General features: G+C 39.5%; 1 protein-coding gene across 13 annotated transcripts in view; it reads left to right on the top strand.

The window, feature by feature from the left end:
• The window catches only part of SUGCT (succinyl-CoA:glutarate-CoA transferase), a 782,676-nt gene that overhangs the window by 693,660 nt on the left and 61,287 nt on the right, over positions 1–27,729 (top strand). For 2 of the 13 annotated variants that reach the window (XR_011487379.1, XM_070466747.1), the window contains exon 15: positions 9,558–9,641. The exons of 10 other annotated variants lie outside the window; for them this stretch is intronic. Coding sequence is in view for 1 of the 3 variants with exons in the window: in XM_070466737.1 (XP_070322838.1) it covers positions 9,558–9,657 (100 nt within the window). In the remaining 2 variants the exon portion in view is untranslated. Of the gene's footprint in view, positions 1–9,557; positions 9,658–27,729 lie in introns of those variants that run through there. One more of the 13 variants, XM_070466737.1, reaches the window with a different exon arrangement.

Genomic DNA, 27,729 nt, shown 5'->3' on the forward strand with positions numbered 1-27,729 from the left:
GCCCCACAACCAAAGCCTGGGCCTGCTGTGGGCCAGAGAAATGGTTTTCAGAAATCACACAGCTCAAGAGAAAGAATTATCCTTTGAACAGTATGTGGGGAATGCAGTTGGTTTGGACTTGGGTTGTTTTTGAATCACTCACAAGGCGTCCATCTTCAGAAGAATCATCCCTAGGTTTCTAGAGTTTGCCTCTTGGGTACCCTGACTTTGCACTGCTGGCAGCAAGTGTATCACCAGACAAGGGAAGGGTATTTCTTTAAGCATTAAGTACGTGCTGAGCAGGAAGGAGTCTTTGCCTATCCCTCAAGGCACATCTCAGTGGTGAGGAACTGAGAATGTGGCCAAGAAAAGAAATATGTTTTAGGTTTAGGAAAGTGGGATGAAAGTTTGCTTTCCTTCACACCCTAACCCAAATCCACTAGACTGTCCTGTCTTAGTTTTCTTATTTTTCTTTTGGACACATCTTTGTGTCATACATAATTATAAAACACAATAAGTGGCTTAAAGGAACTCCCGCTTCATACAAACAAAGGAAGAAGCTGCATGAGCTTGGGCCACAGTAAACAGGAGCATTGGGGAGGGAAAGAAAAGCATAGAAAAGAAAAACACAAAGACACAGACTCTGGAGCAAAGTCAGGGTGCAAGGTCAGATGAAAGCCTCAAGAGCAAATGGAAGAGGACCAAAGGTGATAAGGTGCGTAGGAGGAAGGTGCTTCTCGGCTCTGAGAAATTCTGCCTGGGAAGATCCCACTGGAAACAGGCACCTGTTGTTTTAAGATTGGAGCCTCAAGAAAGCAAACCAATATTGTAAAGCAATTATCCTTCAATTAAAAATAAATAAATTAAAAAAATTAAAACTAAGATTGGAACCTCAGGAAACAGGTAGAAGTCTTAAGTGGCTTAGGGAAGAAGGAGGGAGCGAAGAGGCTGAGACAACCAGAAGCGAGGGGCCCATGGAGCTGCCCACATTTAGAGGCCAAAGTGCCGATTCTCTGCTCACCAGCTTCGACCTGATTCTGACTGGTGGCCCCCAGGTTCTTGTCTAGTCAACTGTAATGTGAAAAACTCTCACGTCAATGAACTTTGGACAGAGGGAGCTTGGGCCTGATACTGACCCGAGGGCATTCCTCCACCAGGGTGTTTTCCAAGCCTGAACCTTCAGGCCTGACCCTTCCTCCTCACTGTGCCCAGTACACTTGAACTGTAAGGCCCTTGACCACCCTCAGGGGAGTCTTTACCATCAAACTCTCCTTGGGTTCTAAGCTGAGATCTCCAAAGGGAAAAAGCCACAAGAACTTCAACTTCGCAAGAGCAACAGCAACAGAACTCCCTGACACCATCAATACCATCCAGTCACAGAGGGGCCTACTGTCTCTTGGTGTGGCTTTGATCCCCCCAACATGGAGGTTGCCATTTCAACACACGCTGGCAGCAAGGTCTTGGAAACCTCTCCTGTCCTCCAGTTTAAACTCCATGATGACAGGGGTCAAATGGCCACTTGGAAATTCATGCCTGGATCCTTATGTGGAATGTGCCTTCTGTCTCACACGCCCATCTCTTTGGAGCTGAGATCCAAACATTGCCTGTTTCTGTTAGGACTCCAAAATAAAAAATAAAACAGATAATTGGAATATGAGAGAACAGGAAAATAGCAGTAACCAGAAAGGATAGCATCTATGTTCAGGTTTATTTTGCTGGTAAAAGTAAGTGTGTTCATCAATTCATGAATAAAATGAAGCTCCCCGAGAGCTAGAAACTTCTTGGGGTGAAGACTCTTTCATCCACTATATGTCTCGTTGTTGGGGCTCAAGCAGTGAAGTGGGGTGAGGATTATGGACCACGTGGTCTTTAGGGTTCCTTCCTGGCTTGAGTGCCTGTGAAGCTAGCATTTGATATGTTTTCAACATTGAGTGAGATCCCCTTCCCCTGAAATACCTGCACAGTTGAGGAGAGACGAAAAGGATGAAGGCATGGACAGAGGTGCCAGCAGCTGGTGCATACATCAGGATTTCCAAAGCTCCCTCACGTTGCGCTCTGCAGTTTGTTTCCTCCTCTTCCTGCTCTTAGTTCCTGTGTCTGACTCAGTAGATTTAATGTGTATTTGATGTGTGTGACTCAGTAGACTAGTACTCAGATTTAGCAGTCTTGGGACTTCCCTGTGGTCCAGTGGCTAAGATTCTGTGCTTCCATTGCAACAGGCATGGGTTTGACTCCTAGTCTGGGAACTAAGATCTCTCATGTTGCAGCGCACAAACAGAAAAGACAGCTCAAGAACACAATATTGAGTGAAAAGAGGCAGGGACCAAAGAATATAGTGCAAAAATCAGCCACTTATGTTCATTTCAAAAATGCACCAAACTGTACTGTACCTTGTCATGAAGCTATATTTAGGTAATAAAAGCTAGAAAGCACATGAGAAGCATACACATCAGTATCATTATAAGGGAAACAACCAGGTCACCTTCCACCAGCATCACTGTACCTAACCTTCATTAATGAGAACTTTTCATCCTCCAAACTCATTGGCTCACTGAAGCCTCCGGAAAGGAAAGGAGGGGGTTGGGCTGGAGGGGACCCTGACTTTTGCTGTATTTGAAATGAATATAGCAATAGGCTTCCCAGATGGCACAGTGGTAAAGAATCCCCCTGCCAATGCAGAAGACTCGAGAGAGATGAGATCGATCACTAGGTTAGGAAGATTCCCTGAGGAGGAAATGGCAGCTCACTTCAGTATTCTTGCCTGGAGAATCCCACGGACAGAGGACCCTGGGGGCTACAGTCCATGGGGTTGCAGAGTTGGACACAACTGAGCAGACACGCACACACAAATAGCAAAGTGGCACAACGTTGACAAATTACAAATTGGGGTGTAGTGTCAGTCATTGTATTTTTGGTATTCAGTGTGTTTGAAATGCTTCAAATAATTTTTTTTTTTTTTGGTTGAAAGAAGAAAACAAAAGCAATAACCAAAATAAACATGCAGACCTTTAGTTATAAATGGTCCCTTCTGCTGATTTCCACTGATGAAGTGTATTCTCCCCAGACCTTTACTGGTGCCGCTGGATGGCTCAGTCCTCTTCCCTTTTCTCTATTTCCAATCCCCAGACAACCTTGTCTGGCCCCTGCCTGTCAGACCACCCACCAGCTGAGGCCTCCACATCCTCTATTCCAGACTCCCCACCCTCCAGAGCCTGCCTTAGCTCCCCACAGAGATCCCCAAAGGGTACGTCATACCCAACCTGCTTAAAATAGGACACCAATCCCCCAAACTATGTCTCCCCATCACAGTAAATAGCATCTATTTACTGTTTATTTACTATATACTATTATAGTATATAGTAATATTACTATATACTATTTATTTATAGTATATATTCTATATCTATTTACTATATACTATTGAAAACAACTATTTAATTCTGTCTTCTTTCTGTCACTCTCAAAACCAACTCATTAGCAAGTCTTACTGGCTCTGATTTTAAAATCCACATTCAACCCAGAGCACATCTGGGCCTCCTGCTTCCACCCTGCTCCAGCACCGCTATCTCTGACCTTCAGTACTGACGGCCATCACCTCCCAGTTCTAGGCCACACCATCTTGTCTTCAGATGGCTTCTTTGAAATCTTCCCAGGGCTCCCTTGTGATTGGAACTAAGTAAAGTCCTTTCTGTGTCGGCAGAGTGCACATCCCTGGGCCACCAGGGCCTCCAACGCCCATCTTTCCCCGCTCCCTCCCCTACAGTCACCATGACCTTCTGAGGCCTTCTGGCTGATTCTCTCTCTCTCTCTCTTTTTTGGATTTTTTTTTAACTTTTTATTTTGTATTAAGGTATAGCCAATTAACAACATTATGATAGTTTCAAGTGAACAAGGAAGGGACTCGGCCAAACATATACATGTATCCATTCTCCCCTAAACTCTTCTCCCATCTAGGCTGCCCTGTAACACTGAGCAGACTTCCATGTGCTATGCAGTAAGTCCTTGTTCGTTATCCATTTCAAATATAGTAGAGTGTACATGACCATCCCATACTCCTTAACTATCCTGCCCTCCCAGCAACCATAAGTTCATTTTTTGTCTATGAGTCTCTGTTTTGTAAGTAAGTTCATTTGTATAATTTCTTTTTAAATTCCACACAAAGGGGATGTCATATGATATTTATCATTCTCTGTCTGTTTACTTCATTCAGCATGACATTCTCTAGGTCCATCCATGTTGCTGCAAATGGCATTATTTCATTATTTTTAATGGCTGAGTAGTATTCCATTGTATATATGTACCACATTTTATTTATCCATTCCTTGGACTTTTCGGGTGCCACTATTGGTAAAGAATCCACCTGCCAATGCAGGAGATGCAAGAGACACAGATTCAGTCCCTGGGTAGAGAAGATCCCCTGGAGGAGGGAATGGTAATCTTCTCACTGTTTCTCAAACAGGCCCATGCATGTCCAAGGGACTGGACCTGTAGCTTGCTCATCTCTCTGCCTGGATACCTCTTTACCTAGAGTTTTAAAAAAAATCTAATTTTTTTCCTTTCTTTCTTTCCTGGCTGCATTGCCTGGCATGTGGGATCTTAGTTCCTCAACCACAGATTGAACACTTGTCTGCAGAATTGGAAGCATGGAGTCTTAACCACCGGGCCCTCAGGGAAGTCCCTTTATCTAGATATTTTTATGGTTGTCTCTCCTTCTTTTTATCTCTCTCTCACTCTCCATTCAGGTCGCTGCTCAAAACTCATCTATTCAAAGAAACTTACCAAACCACCCATCCAACATAACAGGTTGTGGCTTTCTTTCCCCTTGCCTGGAGTCATTTTTCTAGAGCACTCTCTGGCCCATAATTTGACACACAGTTCTTGAAATATTGAACTAATACTATTGCTCAAGCACCAGCTGGTGGCAGGCGTCCACACATTCATTAACTCACTAGCCGCCATAGCTCTATCTAAGCAAGTCCTGTCCGAGCAGAACAGAGGACTGACACTCAGAGGATGTCCACAGGCTCTCATGGTGCCAACTCCACGATCAGAAGTTACAAAGTTATTTTGATCTTCAGAGAAACAAACATTATCTCCATTTTAGAGATGAGAAAACTGAACCTCCTGAGAGGTTAAATGTGTAGCTTCTAGTGACCATTCTCCTCAGTGACAGAACATACCCGGGGCCTGCCTCATCCACAGCCTTTGCTTCCCTGATGACATCCATCCTACTTGCTGAAAAGTCCCATTTGAATTCCCATAAGAGGCCCTCCCTGCATCCTGTCGACATCCCAGGCTGGCCAGTCGATGGTTGCTGTCTTGTGAAAGCGTCCAGCTCTCTCTTCTCCCCTTTCCTCACATCCTCCCCCTGCTGCGGAGATCTCTCCCCAGAACTTTCACCTTCTACTCATTGCTTATGCCTGCTGTGGCCTCGAAGGAGCAATAGTTTCCGTGGGCCACCCAGGAGTTGGACATGAGAACACAGGTTAGGTCGAGGGGAGCAAGGAGGAGAACAGCCCGTGCTGGAAGACAGACGGTGCCCGACTTGCAAATGGGTTTATTTGCTAGAACTTCTTTGGAGCGGCGTCATGTGAAACTCGAAACACTATCAATGATGGATAGGGTCGTGGGGTCATCCATGAACTCTGTGTAATGTAAATGTCCAATCAAGATACCACCAGATCCTCCCAGAATTATTGAAGCTCGTTAGCCTGTTAGCATCCATCACACCAGTTCTGTGGGGAAATAGGCTTTTGAGTTCCAAATGGGGACACCAAGCATGCTTCTCTGCACATCACTCGGCTCGTGCTCCTGTCTCTGGGTGAGATTCTCCTTACCGCTGCCCCCTACCCCCGCTGGAATTCAACAATGGCTGCTGGTCTGTTGGCTTCGGGGGGTGGGTGGAAGGTCTGGGCATTTGAAGTGGCCAGGGGGCAGTAAAGGGCTCCGAGAGCAAAGGAGGCTTCCCAGAGCAGGCTCCTCTGGTAGGCTGGTGGGCTGTGCTTAGCACCTGTGTAGAGTAGTGGCTCCAATTTCAGGGCCAGGGCATGTTGAGCACTCTTCTGTGAGGTGGTACAGTGACCTGAGACAGAATGTGAACAGTGAGTAGGGAGGCGCCCACCACATGGGCAGCACATGCTGATGTGGGGCTGTTCCCTTTGCGTGTCCTAACATCTCTGGAGAATTCCGATGAGAGGGGGTGGTGATGCAGAGTCATAAAAAGTACTCAGAACAGTAATCTGAAGGTCCCAGTCATTGCTCTGCTTCCTTAATTGAGGACTCTAGGCAACGCATAGCCTCTCAGACCCTTATTTTCCTTTTATGTTAAGCGGGAAAAGTAATAATCCCTTTAACTCCACAGGGTCATTGTAAGCATCTTTTGTTTTGATATGTATGTGAAAACACTTTCTATCCCATTCAATACTATCTTAGTGTCACATCTGGTATGACACAATAGGCCACATGGTCTTGTAATAGGCCATGTAAATCCTCTACTTACAAACAAGTTCCATTCCAAGAGCACGTTTGTTAAGTCCAACTTGTTTGTAAGTCCAACAAAGTTGGCCTAGGTACCCGACTAACACAATAGGCTATGCAGTGGGCTTAGCTGCTCGGTCGTGTCTGACTCTTTGAGGCCCCATGAACTGTAGCCTGGCAGGCTCCTCTGTCCGTGGAATTTTCTAGGCAAGAATACTGGCATGGATAGCCATTTCCTCCTCCAGGGGATCTTTCTGATCCAGAGATCAATCCCATGTCTCTTACATCTACTGCATTGGCAGGTAGGTCATTTACCACTCGCACCACGTGGGAAGTATAGTACTGTACTATAATAGGTTTAAATAATACATAAAAAACAAACACAACAAATAAAGAAAACATTTTTAATATTACAGTACAGTACCTTGAAGTGTAAAGTTGCACAAGTTACATCACCACTGCTTTTACACTTGTTTCCGGACATCGTAGGCTTGAAATAAAGATTCTGTTCTGCAGTACTGAAATGTACTCTATGCATACTGTGCAGTAAAGTACACAAAGGCGTGACCACTTGTAGAGGGTGCATGCCTGTGATTTGACATGTTAGCATCTTTGAAAGTTTGCAACTTGAAGGTTTATATGTAGGGGACTAACTGTACTCCAATATTCTTTGGTGTTCTGTCACGAAACATCTAAGGGAGGGACATTTACAAACTTGCATCTATTCACTATTTTTTTTAAGCACTCCGAGTAATAGAGAATTATCTGATGAGGAAGATTTTGGCCTTGACACACATTTTGTTCCAAACCATCTCCATTTCCAGCCACTCCTACCTCCAAGTCCTCCATATCTGTTTGCAGTTGCTGCAGATCATGCAACATTGTGCTCTGTTGGCTGCATGTTCTCCTTTTATCAGAATCTATGTTTCCAGAAATGCATTTTTTCTCTTTTGTCCTGCTAGAGGAGAATCTAACACATAGTCCTTTTTGTTTTTAATCCTCCAAATAATTATCAAATAGATCATATTTTAGTTGCAGATTCTTGGAGGAAGAACAAATCTTTATCCAAACTCCAAATGTAGGAATGTTAAATTGAAATAGTTTGTATTTCAAGACTCTGGACATAGCTCAACGCACAACTCAAGGAAGTTTCCTATTTGGAAGGCATTTTTTTTTTTCCTACCTGTGGAATTATTCCTCTCTTAGTTTGTGACACAAAGTTCTGTGTGGAAAGTGAACATTGACCTGATTAACTTCTTTTAAAAATGACTATTCTCTGTAGGAGAAGTCAACCTAGTTAGAGCTTTGCCCTTTCAACATGTGTTCATAAACTTATTAGTTACTTAGCCACATTCTGTTTTAAAGTCCCACGCTGCATTATATCTTTTGAAATTGAAGTTGTGGACACAAACCATTTTCACATTGGAGAGATAAAAATAACGGTGTCCTACAATATTTCTCTAGAACCTTGCTTTTAGGAGCTTGGCACAGGCTCCATCATTACTGTACAGTCACCTACTTTGAGATCAGCTGCTACAAGTTTTCTTCTATTTGTTTCTAGACTGAATGAGTCAATAAGAGGGTTGATTCTAAAACATCCCAGCTGGACACTGGTGAAGGTAGAATTTAAAATACTGAGTTCTCTGCCAAAGCCAATTCAGATAGTTTTCTCCAAGAGGTGAGTTTGTGGAGAATTGTGGCAAATATTGAACTCCTTAGAATTCAGTTAAGCAGGACCTCACCTTTATTAATGTTTGAAAATCAGTAGAAATTGATAGAAATTGTTAGAAATTGTTCTCGAAATTTTTGGAACATAAAATGCCCACTGTGAAGTGCCAAGACTCTGAGTGCATCCTTTGTTCCCCAGGGTTGATGAGTTGTCTTTTGGGCTGTAAAAGCCTCCCTATTTATCTTAAATTAAGCTTCACTTTTGGCTCAACTGGTAAGGAATCTGCCTGCAACATGGGAGACTTGGGTTCGATTCCTGGGTTGGGAAGATTGCCTGGAGAAGGGAAAAGCTACACACTCCAGTATTCTGGCCTAGAGAATTCCATGGACCCCATAGTCCATGGGGTCACAAAGAGTCAGACACGACTGAGTGACTTTCACTTTCATTCATCTTAAATTAAAAAAAGAAAAATTCAACATCTGCTTTTAGCTTTCTTGGAAAGGTAAGGGATGTTGTATGAAGTCCAATAAAAAGTCTAGATTACCAGGAATGTCTTTGTGGATTAAACAGAGAAGCATGGGTTTGGACACTACTCCATTCCAGCTGAGTTGAGGATAGTTGGATCCAAACTGTGATGATTTCGGGGCTGGGGGTGGGTGATGGTGACCCACCATCAGTTTTCCAAGGATGTATCTATCATTGGTACCTGTTGTCAACATTTTTATCAGTCATGCCAGGAAAGATGTAGGAGGCCATACATTTGCATCTGTTACAAAACCAATGACATTAATTGAATTAGCCACATTAAATATTAAAAGCAGGCCGGTGGTTCACTTCATGGGGATGTTATTAGAATTAGAATACCAAAAAGTTTCAGTTAGTGAAAGCAATGGCCATATTAATCCTATTGCAGGGTTTTCTTTGACTGAAAACTCATTGCAAATATACTGATTGATGATGTGTGTGTGTGTGTGAAAGTCACTTAGTCTTGCAGACTCTTTGCGACCCCATGGACTATACACTCCATGGAATTCTCCAGGCTAGAATACTGGTAGCCATTCCCTTCTCCAGGGGATCTTCCCAACCCAGGGCTTGAACCCAGGTCTCCTGCATTGCAGGCAGATGCTTTACCAGCTGAGCCATCAGGGAAGCCCAAACTGATTGATGGGGTTACTAAAAGGTACCATATGATTTTCATCTGTAAAAATAAAGGTATAGTATCTAGAATAAGGAAAAAGACATGTTTTTTATATTCTGAGCATCTAAAACATGTATTTAATTTTGATATAAAGTGTCTGATTAGTGGTGATGGTTTAGTTGCTAGGTCGTGTCTGACTCTTGTGATCCCCATGGACTGTAGCCCACCATGCTTCTATGTCCATGGATTTTCCCAGGCAAGAATACTGGAGGGGGTTGCCATTTCCTTCTCCAGGTGATCTTCCCAACCCAGAGCTGGAACCCGGGTCTCCTGCATTGCAGCCAGATTCTTTACCGACTGAGCCACCAGAAGATGCAGCTAAATTGGAATTCAGGTTGGAATCCAGCAGTGAAGAGCCAGGATGATGAAAGATTTAAAGCCATAGAATAATTTTAAAGGACAGGAATGTTTCTTTTAATTTAAAGAAGAAAGAATAAAATAATAATTATTTACTATAGAAAAAGATGTTGGAATATAAACTGAACAGCCAGAAAGATTTAAGCATATAACAGGTGTTTTGACATGGTATTGTATTAAGGTCCTTTCTAATCTCCCTCTTCTTGGAAGTCATGTATATGCTTTTGGGGGTGTAATTTTATAAAATGGTGTCTTTTTAACTTTTTAAAAAAATTTGGAACTTCGTAGTATTTTCTTTAATAACCTAAATTGCGACTGTTTGATAATTTATTGAGAAGATGAAAAAGTTTAGTATACTGTCCAGTATGTTAGCTACCAGCCACATGTAACTACTGAGCCCTAGAAATCTGCCATTCCAATAGCAGAACTGAAGTTTAATTTCATTTTATTTTAAATTTAATTTAAATACTCACATGGAGCTGCTGGTTATGATACTGGGCAGTATTGGTTAAAATATTGTCCTTTTCTTCCATTTCTCCTTGCTGACAGCTTTAGGATTTGGTCCTTTGTCTCCTCCAGATTCACTGAGAAATTTAAAAGCAAATGTGTAATATAATTAATCTCTAATTTTCAGATTACTAAATGTGGAATATTATTTTGTAGATTACTTCTGGATATTTCCTGAGTTCCTCATGTTTCTTTTTATCTTCTGCTTCAAAACACATTCACCCATTTCTTACATGTTGAAATATTGATTGTAGAAATTAAGCTCTTTCAGTACTTTCCTTCTGACAGCACCCACATTCTCCTGCCAGAGCTCTACAAACAGTGTTTCCAAAAAAGGACCTGTGTTAATTGCCCCCAACCGGGAGTGAACAGGTTTGTATGACATGGTAGGCAGTCCCCCAAGGCTTGCCAGTGACTTGGCAGAAGAACATATTTGATAGTTTTATTGTATATTCTCATTTGGTTTCAAAATTTTCAAAAAGATAAACATCTTTTTGGGTTCAAAGTAAAGTTTATTCTTGGTTTGATATAAATCTTCATTAATCTATTATTAAGCCTTCTGGTCCAGAAAAATTACTTCTGTATGCCCCAAGTTCGTGATTCATCCAGTTAAGTTAGAGAAATATTTAATATCTTTTATTGAGAAAAAAATCATTAGTATCTTCCATATTCTTGAGATGAGATGTTATATAGGAAATGATTTGTAGCGAACAAAATGAAAATCACTAATCAAATGTAAGTTACTGCTTTTTTTTGTTTCCCTTTTATTTTTATTTTATTTAGTTATTTATTTTGGTCATGTCAGATCTTAGTTGTGGCACATCGGGTCTTTTGCTGCAGTACACAGACTCTTTAGCTGTGAGAGTCAGGCTTAGTAGCTCTGTGACATGCAGGATTTTCACAACCCGTGCATTGCATTGCAAGGAGGACTCCCTGGACCACCAGGGAAGACTCTTTATAGCTTTTTAAAAATTTTTTATTTTGAGATAATTATCTATTTATATGAAGTTGCAAGAAATAATTTCTTCACCCAGTTTCCCTCAATAGTAACACCTTACATAACTATAGTGCAAAATCGTAGAAGGAAACTAACACTGATAGAATCCACTGATCTTATTCAGATTTCACTAGCTTACACGACTCATTAGTATGTGCGTGTATTCAGTTCTATGCAGATTTATCACACATGTAGATTTGTGCTAACACAACCATGCCTCAAAGAACAGTTTAATCGCCAGGATCCCTCATGCTACTCCTTACAGGCATTACTACTGTCCACCCTCTTCACTTCTGTACTCCTTATCAACCACTGGTAGTTCTCCATCTATATAAGTTTGTCTTTTCAAGAATGTTCTATAAATGGAGGCATACAGAATATAACTTTTGGATTTTGGCTTTTTTTTTTACTCAGCATAAATTCCTTGAGATCCATCCAAGTTCATTTTATTGCTGAATAGTAGTCCATGATATGAATGTAACAAAGTTTAACTCTTCACCTGTTGAAGGATATTTGGGTTGTTTCCAGCTTTTGCTATTACAAATAAAGCTGTGTTGAACATTTGCGAACAGATTTCTGGGTGAACATCAATTGTAATTTTTCTGGGATAAACGTCCAGGAGTACAATAGTACAATAGCTAGATCATATGGTAAAGTGAATATAGTTTTGAAATATAGTTTTGAAAGAAACTGTCATACTTTTTTCCAGAGTGATTGTAACACTTTACATTCAGCCAGCAGTGTATGAATGATTCAATTTTTTTGTTGTTGCATCATCACCAGGATTTGGTGCTATCACTATTCTTTATTTTAGTCATTTAGAGGCAGTTTTAATTTATATCTCCATGATAGCTGGTTATATTGAACATCTTTGCATGTGCTTATTAGCCACCTGTGTATTTTCTTCTGTGAAAAATGTCTGTTTCAGTTTTGCTCATTTTCTGATTGAATTGTTTGATATTTCTTGTTTTTGACTTTGTCAGTATTTGATTCACAACTGTTTTCTTCAAGTTCATCATTTGTCTCTTCATCCTCTTAATGTAGTATTTCATAGAAAAAAAAATAATGAGGTCCAATTTATTAGTTTTTCCTTTTGTGGATTTTGCTTTTGGTGTCAAGTTGAAGAACTATTCACCTATTTCTAGCTTCAAAAGATTTTTTTACAAGTGTTTATTCTGAGTTTTGTAGTTTTACATTTATTTCTATGATCTGTCTTAATTTTTTTATAAGTGTGGGACTTAGGTTGAGGTTAGGCTGCCTAAAATGGCCAGTTACTCTAGAATCATTTGTTGAAAAGGCCTTCTTTTTCCTATTTAATTGACTTTTCACCCTTTTCAAACATCGATTGGTCATATTTATATGGATCTATTTCCAGATTCTGTTTCCATTGACTCGTGCTTCTATCTGCCCACTAACACCACACTGTCTTAATTATTACAGCTATTTGTAGTACTTAAGAATAGATAGGTTCCTCTCACTTCATTCTTTTTCATAATTAATTTTAGCTATTCTAGATATTTTACTTTTCCTTATGAAAGTTGACTGTGTTTATAAAAAAGATGTCTTTCTTGGATTTTGATAGCAATTGCATGAGACATGGATCAGTTTAAGGAGAGCTGACACATCTTTGCTGTTGATTTTAAAAACATGCACAACATAAGAGCTGCAAAGTTAAGTTTTGTTTGGGGCAAAATGAGGACTGCAGCCTGGGAGACAGCACCTCGGAGAGTTCCGAGAAACTGCTCCCAGAGGCAGAGGGAAAGATGAGTAAGCACGTGATTTCAGTAAACGTGTATTTGCATGCTACATATTTTTCCAAAATTTTACTTTCAGCTCCTGTTATTAAATTTGAAATGAGTTTCTAGTAGTCAATTACTTTTAATCCTTTCTGCCAATCTCTGTCTTTTAAGTGGTGAGTTCAGATCATCTACATTTCAGTAATTGGGAAATGATATGGCTTAAGAATTTTCCCTCTGTTTTTGCTGTTTGTCTCCTCTTGCCTTTCTATGAGTTGTTGAAACATTTCAGAATTCCACTTTCATTGATTTAGAGTGTTTATTTTTGTTTACAATTTTTAAACTGGTTGCTTCGGTTGTTATGTGTGTATGTGTGTGTGTGTGTGTGTGTGTATACACATGCATAACTTATGACAGTCTACCGGTATTGACATTTTTCCAGTTCAAGTGAAATATAGAGACCTTAACTCCGCTTAGGTTCTTTTACTGATTCATCATATAATTTTCCTAAATATTTGCCCTACATACCTTGAGCACCACGTCAGATGCTCAGGTATTATAATTTTGCTTCAATCATTAAATACAACTTTTAGAACTCATGACAAGAATGATAGTCTTACAGATCTTCCTCAACTTATGACAGGGTTAGTTCTCAATAAACTCATCATAAATTGAAAATATCATAACTCGAAAATATGTTTAATACACTTAACCTACCTTAAACACACCCAGAACACTTAAATTAGCCTACAGTTGGGCAGAGTCATTTATCATAATACTTACTTTATAATGAAGGTTGAATATTTCATGTAATTTACTGAATACTGTACTGAAAGTGAAAGTCAGAATGGTTGTATGGTTACAGAATGATTGTATGTATCTTGATTGTTCACCTTCATGATTGTGTGATTGACTGGGAGCTGTGACTTGCTGCCACTACCCAGCATCACAAATGAGAATTGTATCATGTATTTCTAGCCATGAAAAAGATCAGAATTCACAGTACAGTTTAACTGAATATGTTTCACTTTAACACCATTGTAAAGTTGAAAAATCATAGGTTACTCCATGGTAAGTTGGTGACTGTGTGTGTATTTACCCCTATTTTTACCCATTTTGATATTCTTCCTTTTTGAAGCTTGAAATCCTCGTTCATTATTATTTCCTTTCTGTTAAAGGAATTTCCTTTAACCATTTTTGAAGAATAGGTTTGTCTTGATTTTCCCTTTATTTCTAAAGGCTATTTTTTTTCTTTTTTTTTGGTGCCAGATATAGAATCCATAGTTGACAGTTCTTTTCTTTCAGTAATTTTTAAAAGTGCCACTTTCTCCTGTCCTCCATGGTTTCTGATGATACATCTCCTGTCTTTCTAATTGTTTTCCCCTTGTAGGTAATCTGCTTTTTTTCTTTTTTTTTTTTTTTCTGATTGCTTTCAAGATTTTTTCTTTGCCTTTTGTTTTCAGAAGTTTAATTATGATTTGTCTTGGCATGAGTTTCTATGAGTTTGTCCTATTTGGAGTTTGTTCAAATTCTTACAGCTATAAATTTGTATCTTTCACCAAATTTGGAAAGTTTTGTCCATTATTTGTTCAAATACTTTTTCAAAAAGTTCCACACTTTCCCTCTCTTCTTCTGAGACTTCAGTGATAGAAATGTGAACTCTTTTATTATTGTCCTCATTGTCTCTTCATTTTTTTTCTTTTTTGGTCAAATACATTCTCTCTCTGTTGTTAGATTGATAAATTCTATTGATCTGGTTTCCAGTTCACTGATTCTGTCCTCTCAGCTCCACTCTGCTATTAAGCCCATCAGTAAGTTTTTATTTTGATTATTATTTCTTCCAGTTCTACAATCTGCATTGGGTTCTCTTCAAAGATTTCTACTTTTGCTGAGTTTTGTATTTTTCATTTGTTTCAAGAGAATCCATGACTATTTATGAAGCACTTTTATGATGTCTACTTTATGACCCTTGTCTGATAATTTCAACAGCTAGTTTATCTTGTCATTAGCACCTGGTGGTTACCTTCTTTCATTCAAGTTATCATTTTGCTGGCTGTCATTATGATGCAAGATTTTTGTTGGTATCCAGGACATTTTGAACATTATATCATGAGATTTTTGCATCCTATTCATTCTTCTCTTTCTTAAGCAGGCTATCCTTCTGTTGAGGTGTAGCATGAAGGCCAAGTTAGTGTGTATGGTCAGTTTCCCACTTCTCTCTCTGACCCCACTCAGCTCACTTCCAGATTTCCATGTCACTCTCCTGGAGGAGAAATTAGATCGTCATCTGTCCCACTGGGTGAGGAATAAAAATCTCTTGGTCTTAGCGACATTACACAGCTGGAAAATCAGCCACTGCCTGCTTCTGTGGAATTGGGGTGAAGGTGGTAGGATAGATCAGTTCTCAGCCTGGCCCCAGGCATGGTGGTATTACAAGGCAGGGTGATAGAAGGGTCTCTGTCATTGCTGTAGGCCAGAATACCACCTATATTGACAATAATATTTAGGGTTCATTCAGTTCAGTCACTCAGTTGTGTCCAACTCTTTGTGACCCCGTGAATTGCAGCACGCCAGACCTTCCTGTCTATCACCAACTCTTGGGGTTTACTCAAACTCATGCCCATCGAATTGGTGATGCCATCCAGCCATCTCATCCTCTGTTGCCCGCTTCTCCTCCTGTCCCCAACCCCTCCCAGCCTCAGGGTTTTTTCCAATGAGTCAACTCTTCACATGAGGTGGCCAAAGTACTGGAGTTTCAGTTTCAGCATCAGTCCTTCCAAATGAACACCCAGGACTGATTTCCTTTAGGATGGACTGGTTGGATCTCCTTGCAGTCCAAGGGACTCTTGAGAGTCTTCTCCAACACCACAGTTCAAAAGCATCAATTTTTCGGTGCTTAGCTTTCTTCACAGTCCAACTCTCACATCCATACATGACCACTGGAAAAACCATAGCCTTGACCAGATGGACCTTTGTTGGCAAAGTAATGTCTCTGCTTTTTAATATGCTATCTAGGTTGGTCATAACTTTCCTTCCAAGGAGTAAGCATCTTTTAATTTCATGGCTGCAGTCACCATCTGCAGTGATTTGGGAGCCCAAAAAATAAAGTCTGACACTGTTTCCACTGTCTCCCCATCTATTTCCCATGAGGTGATGGGACCAGATGCCATGATCTTAGTTTTCTGAATGTTAAGCTTTAAGCCAACTTTTTCACTCTCCTCTTTCACTTTCATCAAGAGGCTCTTCAGTTCCTCTTCACTCTCTGCCATAAGGATGGTGTCATCTGCATATATGAGGTTATTGATATTTCTTCTGGCAATCTTGATTCCAGCTTGTGCTTCTTCCAGCCCAGTATTTCTCATGATATACTCTGCATATAAGTTAAATAAGCAGGGTGACAATATACAGCCTTGACATACTCCTTTTCCTATTTGGAACCAGTCTGTTGTTCCAGGTCCAGTTCTAACTGTTGCTTCCTGACCTGCATACAGGTTTCTCAAGAGGCAGGTCAGGTGGTCTGGTATGTCTATCTCTTTCAGAATTTTCCACAGTTTATTGTGATCCACACAGTCGAAGGCTTTGGCATAGTCAATAAAGCAGAAATAGATGTTTTTCTGGAACTCCCTTGCTTTTTCGATGATCCAGCGGATATTGGCAATTTGATCTCTGATTCCTCTGCCTTTTCTAAAACCATCTTGAACATCTGGAAGTTCACGTTTCATGTATTGCTGAAGCCTGGCTTAGACAATTTTGAGCATTACTTTATTAGCGTGTGAGATGAGTGCAATTGTGCGGTAGTTTAAGCATTCTTTGGGATTGCCTTTCTTAGGGATTGGAATGAAAACTGACCTTTTCCAGTCCTGTGGCCACTAGGGTTCATTAGGCTACCCTTTTCCTAGTCTTTTGGCTAGGAGGAATAGACTTTTTCTTGGCTTTTCTTTTGTCTGTGTTTGTTAGTGGTTTGGGACTGATGGCATCTGTAGTGTCCTGTCCAGAATGCATAGGAGGCTACAGGGAAAATCAGAAGAATCTCCTTGGTGTTGTTCTTCAAGTCTCAAGGTCTTTGCAGTCATCTGCTTGTTTCCACTGATCAGAATTTTTCTGTACTTTTTGTTGCTTATGTCGAGAGATTTTAGTTGCCAGAGGAAAGACTTGGGAGGAAAGTGATCAGAAATGGAAATCTAAGGTATTATTTTTTATGTAATGAGTTCTTAAGGTTTCACTGTCCATTTCCTTAAGGGTAAAATAAACAATCTCCCTTCAGAAAGTTTTTTTGTACTAGATTTCAGACTAGATCCTAAACATGAGTTTGAATCCCTGTTGGCCATCATGAAGCAGAAGCTCAATTCTCATTGCCCCTGCACCTGAGACCCTGAAGAACTAACAATTTGCAAGGGTTAATTAGTGCCAGGTCTTGGGCTAAGTGCTTGGCAAGCATTTTCTCATTTAATTTTCCAGACTAACTTATGAACTAGATACTATTATCATTCTCAGTGCTATGGATGAGGACACTGATGCTAAAAGAGGTTAAGTTTAAGTAATTTGCCCAAATTCACAAAGCTAGGAAGTAATAAGACTTTTCTAATTTAGTGATTCAAGTTTAATGCTTATTCAAATTTAGATAGCAAGCCCTATTCCCAAAGATTCTGATGTAGTAGTATAAGGCCAGGCCCAGCAATATACATTGTGACTTGTTAAGCTGGAAAATTGGCATAGAAAGACCTTTATTCACATTTTGACAAATATCCAAGGCACAGAGGCACCTGTCTTGTCTTTGACCAAATGGCTCTGACCAGCAAAGGGTGGTGTAAACAAGCACACCTCTTCTTTCTAAAGAAAACAGGGGTTTGGAGATGTTTCTTTCTCCTGGATTTTGCCCAAAAAGATGCCCAGAACTTTCTCAAACATGCTCTGTGGGGTTTACTGCACATTCATTGTCATACCACTGGGCTGGGCAATCAGATTCACTTTATTCATTTATTTAAAAAAATATTTATTTGTTTATTTGGCTGCATCAGATCTTAGTTGTGATGTGTTGGGATCTAGTTCCCTGACCAGGAATCAAACCCAGGCCTCTTGCATTGGGAACATGGAATCTTAGCCATTGGACCACCAGGGAAGTTTTAGGGTGGTCACTTCAATGTTTCCTGAATGTTCTGTTTCATAGAAAACAAGATTATGGTTATCTTTAGAATATGTATTATGTATTTGCATGTTTTCAACTCTGTAACATTTTTTACATAGAGTGTCAACCACCCAATCCTTTTCTAGTGAAGAAAAGGAGTCTCTTTCCTTACATAAACAGTTTTATACTTCTTCATGTAATTTTAAAGTATAAAAATGTTCAGAGAAATTTTAATCCAGGAAGGATTCTTATACTTATTATTCCTTAGACTTTTTCTTTCATGGGAATCAAGGAAGGGTCATGTATAGGAACCTTTTCATTGGAGTATTTCTTACTTTTTTAAAGGATACAGAAGATAAATTATCTCTGTATCACCACTCAGCAAGGACTTTCTTACTCATGATAATCTACGAATCATTATCTGGGACCAGGTCTGGTTTTATGAACCTTGTGAACTTAGAGACTTAAGAACAGAAATGTTTTAAATTTGTTTCTCATTAATTTGGGATCTATGGCCACTGAGATATTTAGATGATCAGTTTGAGGTCTATCTTTGTGCTATCTTTAAAAAAAAATCCATGAATGAATTGTTGGCTTAATTATGATTACACAGGAAATGTTTTCAACTGCTTCTAAAAATAAGCACACTGACACACAGGAGAACTACTTTTTGTGGGCAAGAATTGATTTACTAATTATAATCCACTTGTGTGTATTATTAAGGCACTTTTACTATAGATTTACAAGACATCTCTGGCCTAGTTTAATTTATTTGTAAGAACTGATATGTTTCATATTTTTCATTTACTTAAGGTGGATTGTTACTCAGGCAAAATTAATGAAGTTCCGATGTGGTAAGAACATCTTCTCATTCAGCATCTCCTGAGGATGTCGTAACATATTTCACAGACATTAGCCAACCCCACCCTTAGCGGAAAAAGAGAACCAAGTTTCTGTTCTTGGAAACTGCAAAGAGTTCCATGAGGAGAAAAAATATTACTTGTGCATTTAATTAATATATAAAGTAGTATGGGACTTGCCTGGTGGGCCAGTAGTTAAGAATCCACGTTGCAATGCAGGGGACATAGGTTCTATCCCTGGTCCAGGAAATGAAATCCCTCATGCCAGGGAGCAACTACAGAGCCACAACTCGAGAGTCAGCACACTGCAATGAAAGATCCTGCAAGCTTGAAACATCCCACCCTCGCCTTCTCCCAGAGTCCACAAGTCTGTTCTATACATCTGAGTCTCTTTTTCTGTTTTGCATATAGGGTTATTGTTACCATCTTTCTATATTCCATATATATGTGTTAGTATACTGTAATGGTCTTTATCTTTCTGGCTTACTTCGCTCTGTATAATGGGCTCCAGTTTCATCCATCTCATTAGAACTGATTCAAATGAATTCTTTTTAATGGCTGAGTAATATTCCATGGTGTATATGTACAACAGCTTCCTCATCCATTCATCTGCTGATGGGTATCTGGGTTACTTCCATGTCCTGGCTATTATAAACAGTGCTGCGATGAAACATGTATATTATCTAGGGTGAAACAGATCACCAGCCCAGGTTGGGTGCATGAGACAAGTGCTCGGGCCTGGTGCACTGGGAAGACCCAGAGGGATCGGGTGGAGAGGGAGGTGGGAGGGGGGACCGGGATGGGGAATACATGTAAATCCATGGCTAATTCATTTCAATCTATGACAAAAACTACTGTAATGATGTAAAGTAATTAGCCTCCAACTAATAAAAATAAATGGAAAAAAAAAAATAATAAATAAATAATAAAAAAAAAAGATCCTACAAGCTATAACTAAGACCTGACACCACCAAATAAAGAAATACATATTTAAAAAGGTAATATAACTGTCTTCACATTTACAATGACACTATAAAAAAGCAAAACAACATTTTAGATATTCAGTAGTTATTCCTTTTTATTATGTATATTAAATACTTTAATTCAGAAGATTCTAGGAAAGCATAACCACAGATTTCATTTGTAAGAGTCAGCATGGCATTTTGTAAGTAGAAATCTAAAGAGTTAATATGGAGAATGTGGGGAAGGGGAAACAATCAATAGGAAAGTCTTTGTACACCACAGTAGAGCTGTGCTATTATTATGTGAAATTCGCAACACCCACTAGCAAAGAGAAACATGGAAAACAAAATTATATTAATGTGCAATTGTAAAAATTATAGGTGAGTGAGTGAAGTCACTCAGTCATGTCTGACTCTTTGAGACCCCATAGATTGTAGCCTACCAGGCTCTTCTGTCCATGGTATTTCCCAGGCAAGAATACTGGAGTGGGTTGCCAAAAAGTATAGTCTTATATAAATAAAAACCAAGACTTGTTTTCCAAATAGAAAAGTAGTCATTAAAATCCAAAAGAAGTTATGTCCTTCCAAAAAGGAGTAAGAAACAATTTTTTAAAGTCTGACCATGTTTTTACTAAGCTATTTTACACGGTTCATAGAGTCCCACATATTATTGTCATAATGAAAAATTAACTTCTAAACAAATTAAATTAAGGTAAAATTTGGCATCATTGTATCAACATCCAGGTAGTAAAACCTTCCTTTGTGTGAATAAAAAAATTACTTTTTATTGCCTTATTTATTTCTGAAAGTAATAGAAATCCTTTCTCTTCCATCCTATATTCATATAACAAATATGTTTTGAGCATCCCAATTTACTGGCTTCTAGACAGCTCAAGGGGCTTCCCTGGTTGTTCAGTGGTAAAGAAACTGCCTGCTGATGAAGGAGATGTAGGTTCAATCCCCGGATTGGGAAGATCCTCTGGAGAAGGAAATGGCAACCCACTCCAGTATTCTTTCCTGGGAAATCCCAAGGACAGAGGAGCCTGGTGGGCTACAGTTCAAGAGGTTCATGGACCCTGACACAACTGAAGCAACTAAACAACAAGAAAGTGCAAACAAAATGGATATGATTCCTGCCCTCATTGAGCTTAAAAATACTCCTGAACACCTGTTTTCATGTGCTCTATGAGTCTCTGTACTCAAAAATGACACACAGCTCCTGGAACTTTTCATCTTCAGAACATTGCAGGTGTTTGTCCTCATGAGTAGCATAAGTGGTTTCATAGTAATACTGCTTCAACTTGCTTTTGGCTCCATTTGACAAGATTTATTTTTCTAGAGTCTTGAGGTCTGAGTGTACAAACACTTTGAGTTTGATTCTTTTAGAAACTTGAGAACTGAATTCAAAGCCCTATTACACTACATCACAGATTTATACACACATTCATATTCAACAAATATTTGTTGAGGAAAACAGACACAGTTCCCTGCCTCTGTGAAGCTTACATTCTAGCAGAGGGAGTGAAAGAATGGGAGACATATTTGATAAGTACAATGGAAGAAAGAGAAAGTTGAACAGAGTAAGAGGAACTGGAAGTGGCAAGGTCAGAATGGCAGGTTGAAATGTTAAAGGTGCTTAGGGTAGACTTCATTGAGAAAGACTTGAAGGATTTGAGGAAATGATCTATGTAAATATCAGAGAGAAGAATGTTCCATGCAGAAAGAAGAGCTGGAGTGAAGTCCCCTAAGGATGCGCCTGCCTGGTAAAGAAAACCATGCAGTGGAGCAGAGTAAGGGGAGGAGGGCAGGACGAGAGGTCACAGGGGTCCCCTCATAGTGGGGAGGTTAGTGGATTATATGGAATCTAAGAGCCCATTGTCAATACTCAAACAGGGGAAGCTTTGCAGAGTGCAGAGTTTTTCTTTTTCTTTTTTTATGTTTGTACACCGAAGTTCCCTTGAAATGGTACATGAGTAGACAAGTCCTAAAGTCTGATGTGTATCCAAAAGTGCTTACAAGGAAATAGGTGATGCAGAAATGAAAAAGTCAATTGGATTCATTATTCCATTTGAGATTGAAAAGTAGGATGAAAATATTTTTTTGCTATTAGGGAGCTGGAGATGGCTATCCTTCAACAAAATTATGAGCCATCAAAAATTGCAAAGGTATAGCTTTGAAGAATTTTGAGCAGAGGAGTGGCTTGATCTGAATCATGTTTTAAAAGGGTGACTCTGGCTGCCTTGTTTGAGAAAATATTGCAGGTAAGCTTTGCAGGCAGGGAGAGCTGATAGGAGCCCTCACAGAAATCCAAGCAAGACATGATGGTGGCCAAGGCTAAGCTGGTTGTAAAAAGTGATTGCATTCTGTATGTATTTTGAGGGTAGAACCAAAAGGATTTGTTGATGGGTTGGACATGGGATGTCAGTGGAAGAGAAGAGTCAAGATGACTCCATTTAGATAGCTATGGCAAAATATATTAATTTGCATGTCTCTTTCATAATGTATTTCATGTTTCTAGTATTCTTGTTTTCTAATCTAAGAATATATTAGGTCTTTTTTTGTCTAATACTTCCTGTTGTATTGTATTTTTTTATACTTGCAACTTGGGTTGCTGTATTAGTTGCTCAGTCATGTCTGACTCTTTGCAACCCCATGGACTATATGGCCCACCAGGTGCTTCAGTCTACGGAATTCTCTAGGCAAGAATACTGGAATGGGTTGTCATTCCCTTCTCCAGGGGATCTTTCTGACCCAGGGATTGAACCCAGGTCTCCTGCATTGCAGGCAGATTCTTTACCATCTAAGCCATATTAGGTTTTTTTTTTTTTTTGGTCTAATACTTCTAGTAGCTATTTATTGAACACTTAGTGTGGTAGGTGCAGTGTGGAGTTGAAGATGAGCAAAACATTGATTCTGGTCTCAAAAAGGATGCCAAGAGGCAACACTATTAGACATGGAGATAAACTATAAAGGAGAAGTAGATCAAATGTTATGGAGAGTCAGAGAGATGTTCCTTTGCACTGTGAAAAAAAGAAGGAAAGCTCAACATCAAGTTAACCTGAACAGAATTTTCAGAATAATGTGGGTTTGAAGGTCACCAAACCGATATGCATTCTAGGTGGGCACAAGGACCCACACAGCAGCCAGTCCAGGGCAGGGTGCCTGGAGGGAACAGCTGGGGGAAAAGATTGTACAAGTGGTCCTTCTATTTCAGAGTGCTTTGGACCAAGCAGGTGGCAGAAAAGATCAAAAGTGTGGGGAGGTGTGAGGGATAGTTCAGAGACAGGACTGCTGGTATAGCAATGTCTCAAAGGCAAGACTGAGGACTGGGATATTGGGAGGCTGTTGTTTAGTCGCTAAGTTGTATCCCACTCTTTGTGATCTCATGGGCTATAGCCCACCAGGCTCCTCTGTCCAGGGGACTTCTCAGGCAAGAATACAGTCCCTTCTCCAGGGCATCTTCCTCACCCAGGGTATGAACCCATGTCTCCTGCATTGGCAGGCAGGATCTTTACCACTGAGCCACCTGAGAGACTGGTGATACCAAAATGGAAATAGGGACATAGAGGGAAAGGATCTTTGCCTAAAATCTTCCCATCTGGACTACAGAGGGAAAGTGAATGAGAAAAGCTAAGATCAAGTCTTGCAATAAATCCTGAGCAACCTGTTTTCTCAGCAGCAGATTTGAGGACCTAATTTTCTTGATCCATTATTTGCTTGGACTGTGATTGTGATTTGTGTGCTCTCAGAGACCTGGATAAGACAAGAATATTGTTGATATGACTGATTCCTTTAAGATAAAAGGTTAAAAAGCGCAAGCAATTTTTATTAAATTACAAGACTTTCCAAGGTTTACAGGAGAACTTTTCAAAGCTCATTTGAGGGAAGAGCCACAAATAACCACCTGCTTCAGCTCTGTTCAGTTCCTCCTCTCAAAATTGAACCGAAATGCAATCTGGCTGCTCTGCCTGGAAACTTCTTCCGGTATTTTCCTTAATGGAGCGCAGAAGCAGTGGAGGTGAGGAGGAGGTCACCACTTTGAAGGTCTATGAAGCTTAAAATGTTCTGGCTACAGACTTCAGCTGAACCAATTTTGTTTTCCATGGTGAAGTCGAACCAAACAAAATCTTGGGAATGTGCCCAAAGAGCTTGTATTGAATATTAGAATTTTAGAAGGCGAGAGAAGCTGGAGGATTGATTATTTTGGCAAAGAGCACATTGTCAGCAAGGTGTTTCTTCACCCTCCCTAGCGTTTTCAGAAGTGTTGAAAATAATTAGAAGCAAACACAAATGTTGGAAAAAAATCATTCCGGGGGGAGTTTCTTCAAGCCTGACGTTTTTCTGAGACCTTAGCTGAAAGTTTGGGTAGCTCACTTTGAGGGGAGATGGGTGTTTGCTAATGAATATGAATAGCATTTCCTTATGGGCCATATATTTTTTCCAGCAGGAAATGGATAATCTACTATGACATTTCAGTGGGTTGGAACAAGATAGATAAATCAAATACAAGTTGCCCTGTTTCTTTTTCAAATGAAAGATAAATGCCTTAATGGATTAGCAATCATGAAATATATAAGTATTTATAATACTGTACTGCTTTATAACACCATCTGCCAAAGAATGGTATTTATTCAGCCACTGATATGAGAACAGATTTTCTCCCACATTATGCAGAGAGGAAATATATCCTAGTGTTAACGAGCATGCACTTTGTATTTAGCCAGCCTAAATTCTAACAGAATTCTTTAGTTGACTGGCTGTGTCATTTTGATAACGTTACTTAACCCCTCTTTCCTTTGTTGATAAAATGGTATAATAAGCATCCTACTTTTTAAAGTCATTCAGTCTATCAAACAAGGTAATATATGAAAAGCATTCCACCAAATGCCTAACACATGTAAGTACTCAATAAATAATAGCTGTTCTCATCATTTCACTGGTCAAAATTGACTCCACACAAAATGAGAGTTTAGAAGTGTTTGGAACATCTGAACTGAATACTTTTGAAAGGAGTGCTGAAGGACTAGATGAATGAGTCTCTGCTCTGGTCCAGGCAAATAAGTCTCTGTATTAAAATTGAGACATAGAATAAGTCTCCATAGGCTATGTCATATAAAATTGTCATATAGTATAGTGACAATTCCTGAATAACACCAGTTTAAAATAATGCAAGTAGATTCCCTGCTAATATCCCATGTTCATCATGGTTTACAAGGGCTGGTGGGCAGTCACTAGCTCACACATTGCCGTGCTGTTATACCAGAGAGACCAGGATAGCCTTATGTCAGCAACTGAGTTTTATGACCTGGAGCTGGGACATACATATCCCTCCTTGTCACAATTTGTTGGCCAACACATGACCTCACTCAGCATCAAAGAGATCAGGACATCTCACACTTTCATGGTCCTAGAACAAGGAAGCTGGACATCTGAACAATGATGACAACCACAGAACCACAGAGAGTTGAAAACATAATCTTACCTCATAGGTAATGGGACTTTAGGTATCTTTATAGAGTCCCAAAATGAATTCTGTTACAGCAGTAGTGATCCATGGTGCCTCTAAACTCTGGGGAAGACGGGTGACTCGTCTTAGTTGGTGGTACACACCACATGTTGCCTGGAGTTTCTGGGATGCCTGACCACATAAGCAGTGTCATCGATTGAGTCCTTCTGTTCAAGATATCCAGAGCCATTTTTATTCTCTATGGCCTTTTTCCACCATTCCATGCTAGTTGAAATGGCTTTATCTGTTTTTATCTCACATCTAATGGGTTTAATGTGTTCTAACTGTATGGTTCCATTTGGCGCCTTGGATGCTATGGCTGAGAGGCGCCATATAAAAAATATTGTTATTGTTATGATGATGAGTTCAAGCAGTGGAGGGGAAATTGTGAAATAACTTGGTACTGGAGCTATCATTATTTTCAGAAAAATGAAATTTGGCTTCTTATTGCGCTAGTAAGCCTTGAAGATTAAATGATATCTACAGCATGTATCTTAGAAATGGGCCAAAGAAGTCAAAATAAAAACTTTTGATATAGCATTTCATATATTATAAAACAGATGTTTGCTTTTAAGTATTCTTGATTTTTTTAAAAAAAAGTTGACACCCATATCAGACATTAAAGAAGCTCAACAGATGAAAAGACCCACACAGTTAGTTTTAATTGTATTCATTTTTGCTTCCATCATGAGTGGACTGGCCAGCTATGTTAATGAATTTAACCCTTAGTGTTGATCCTTGGCCAGTTTGCTGTGAAGTTGAGCAATATGTTGTTTCATTGCTTTAGAAATACATCATGGAGATGTGAGGTGCATCGAGTTCTAGGAAAAAAAAAGGAATGTTGAGGTCCCTTCCCTCATGATGATGTGATATTATGTTCCCATTACTTGAATATTCATTATGGTTTCCCACATGTTTTTGGCTACCTCTGTTTCCTGCAACTGTTTACATTATTAAGTTGGTCTGGATTATAGAAATGTAGCTCAAATGCTGTGTGTAGTTAAAGTAGCTTGTGATGTATGCATGGAATGGGTAGATTCCGTTTTTAGCCTCAGAGAGTCGTGGAAGGTTTCTAAGAGGAGATGAAATGAAATAGTCAGGGTCTTATTACTGAAGGGCCTCAAACCACAGACAGAAAACACGACGCAGGGCTCGTCAGAGGAATTTTCTGGCACAGCAGGAGCTGGGCCTTCCCGGTGCCTTCAACCAGATATCTTTCCACAGAGAACGCAGTGAAGGCTTCATTCCTTTCTGGCTGGGTAGGGAAGAGAGATTTGGAGAGCACTGCCTGGCTCAGAGACATGAGGAATCAGAATATATCCGTGGGTCTGTTTCCAGGACCTCCTACAAGGAAATAGGCGGTCTATGACAAAGTCATGTGAAAAGATGAGGTAGTAATGAGTACATATTGCATAAGAAATCTGATAGCACTGTGATCTAGAAAGACAGAGGGCACAGACTGTCAGAAGATGAAATCTGAAACTGTCCTTGGCATGTTCTACTCCAAGACCCGTGAGTTTATTTTTCAACTTAGATAATTCTCTTTTTTGCTTTTTTCTTTTTACTGGGAAACAGCATGGCCCATTGGCAAAGGTTCAGGATTTGGAGCAAGTCTCTCTGGCTTTAAATCCTGGCTTCTTTTAGCTCTGTGACCCATTTAGCTCAGTGACTTCCCTGCTGTGTCGCTCAGTTTTCCCCACTTGTAAAATGGGGACCATGACCTTCTGACCGTGTCCTAAGGGCTGAATGAATCAAATGTGCAAAGCACATATGACAGTGTTTGGCACATAGGAAGTGTTTGTTGAGTAAGTAAATAAGTCTCATGTTTCCAAAGTTCCTTTTAACATATCTAGTAAGAAGTTAGTTTCTGGTGTACATTATGATGCTGTCAGATATAGTGAGTATGTACTTATCTGGTGACTTGGTAATCATTCAAACTCCCTTAGCCTCCCTTCTGCTATTTGTAGGAAAAGGAAAACATATTTATCTCCCTACCTATTTATTTGAAAAGTGCTTGCTATGTCCCATGTGCTTAAAAAAAGTTTCCTTCCGTATAGCACAGGGAACTCTGCTCAGTGTTCTATGATAACCTAAATGGGAAATGAATTTGAAAAAGAATAGCTACGTGTACATGTATGACTAATTCACCTTGTTGTACACCTGAAACTGACATAATATTGTTAATCAATTATGCTCCGATATAAAATAAAAATTACAAAAAGAATTAGTATTTAAAAAAAAAACTCTCCTTAATTAAAATGAAGACTAGAATTTATTTGTTTTAAAAAAGAGTTCCTCCCTTTTCCTTTTCCTTTAAATAATCTTATCCTTGATTGATAAAGAGTTTTAAAAGTTA

This window comes from Odocoileus virginianus, chromosome 1, assembly GCF_023699985.2.
Source record: "Odocoileus virginianus isolate 20LAN1187 ecotype Illinois chromosome 1, Ovbor_1.2, whole genome shotgun sequence".
Classification (NCBI taxonomy): Eukaryota; Metazoa; Chordata; class Mammalia; order Artiodactyla; family Cervidae; genus Odocoileus; species Odocoileus virginianus.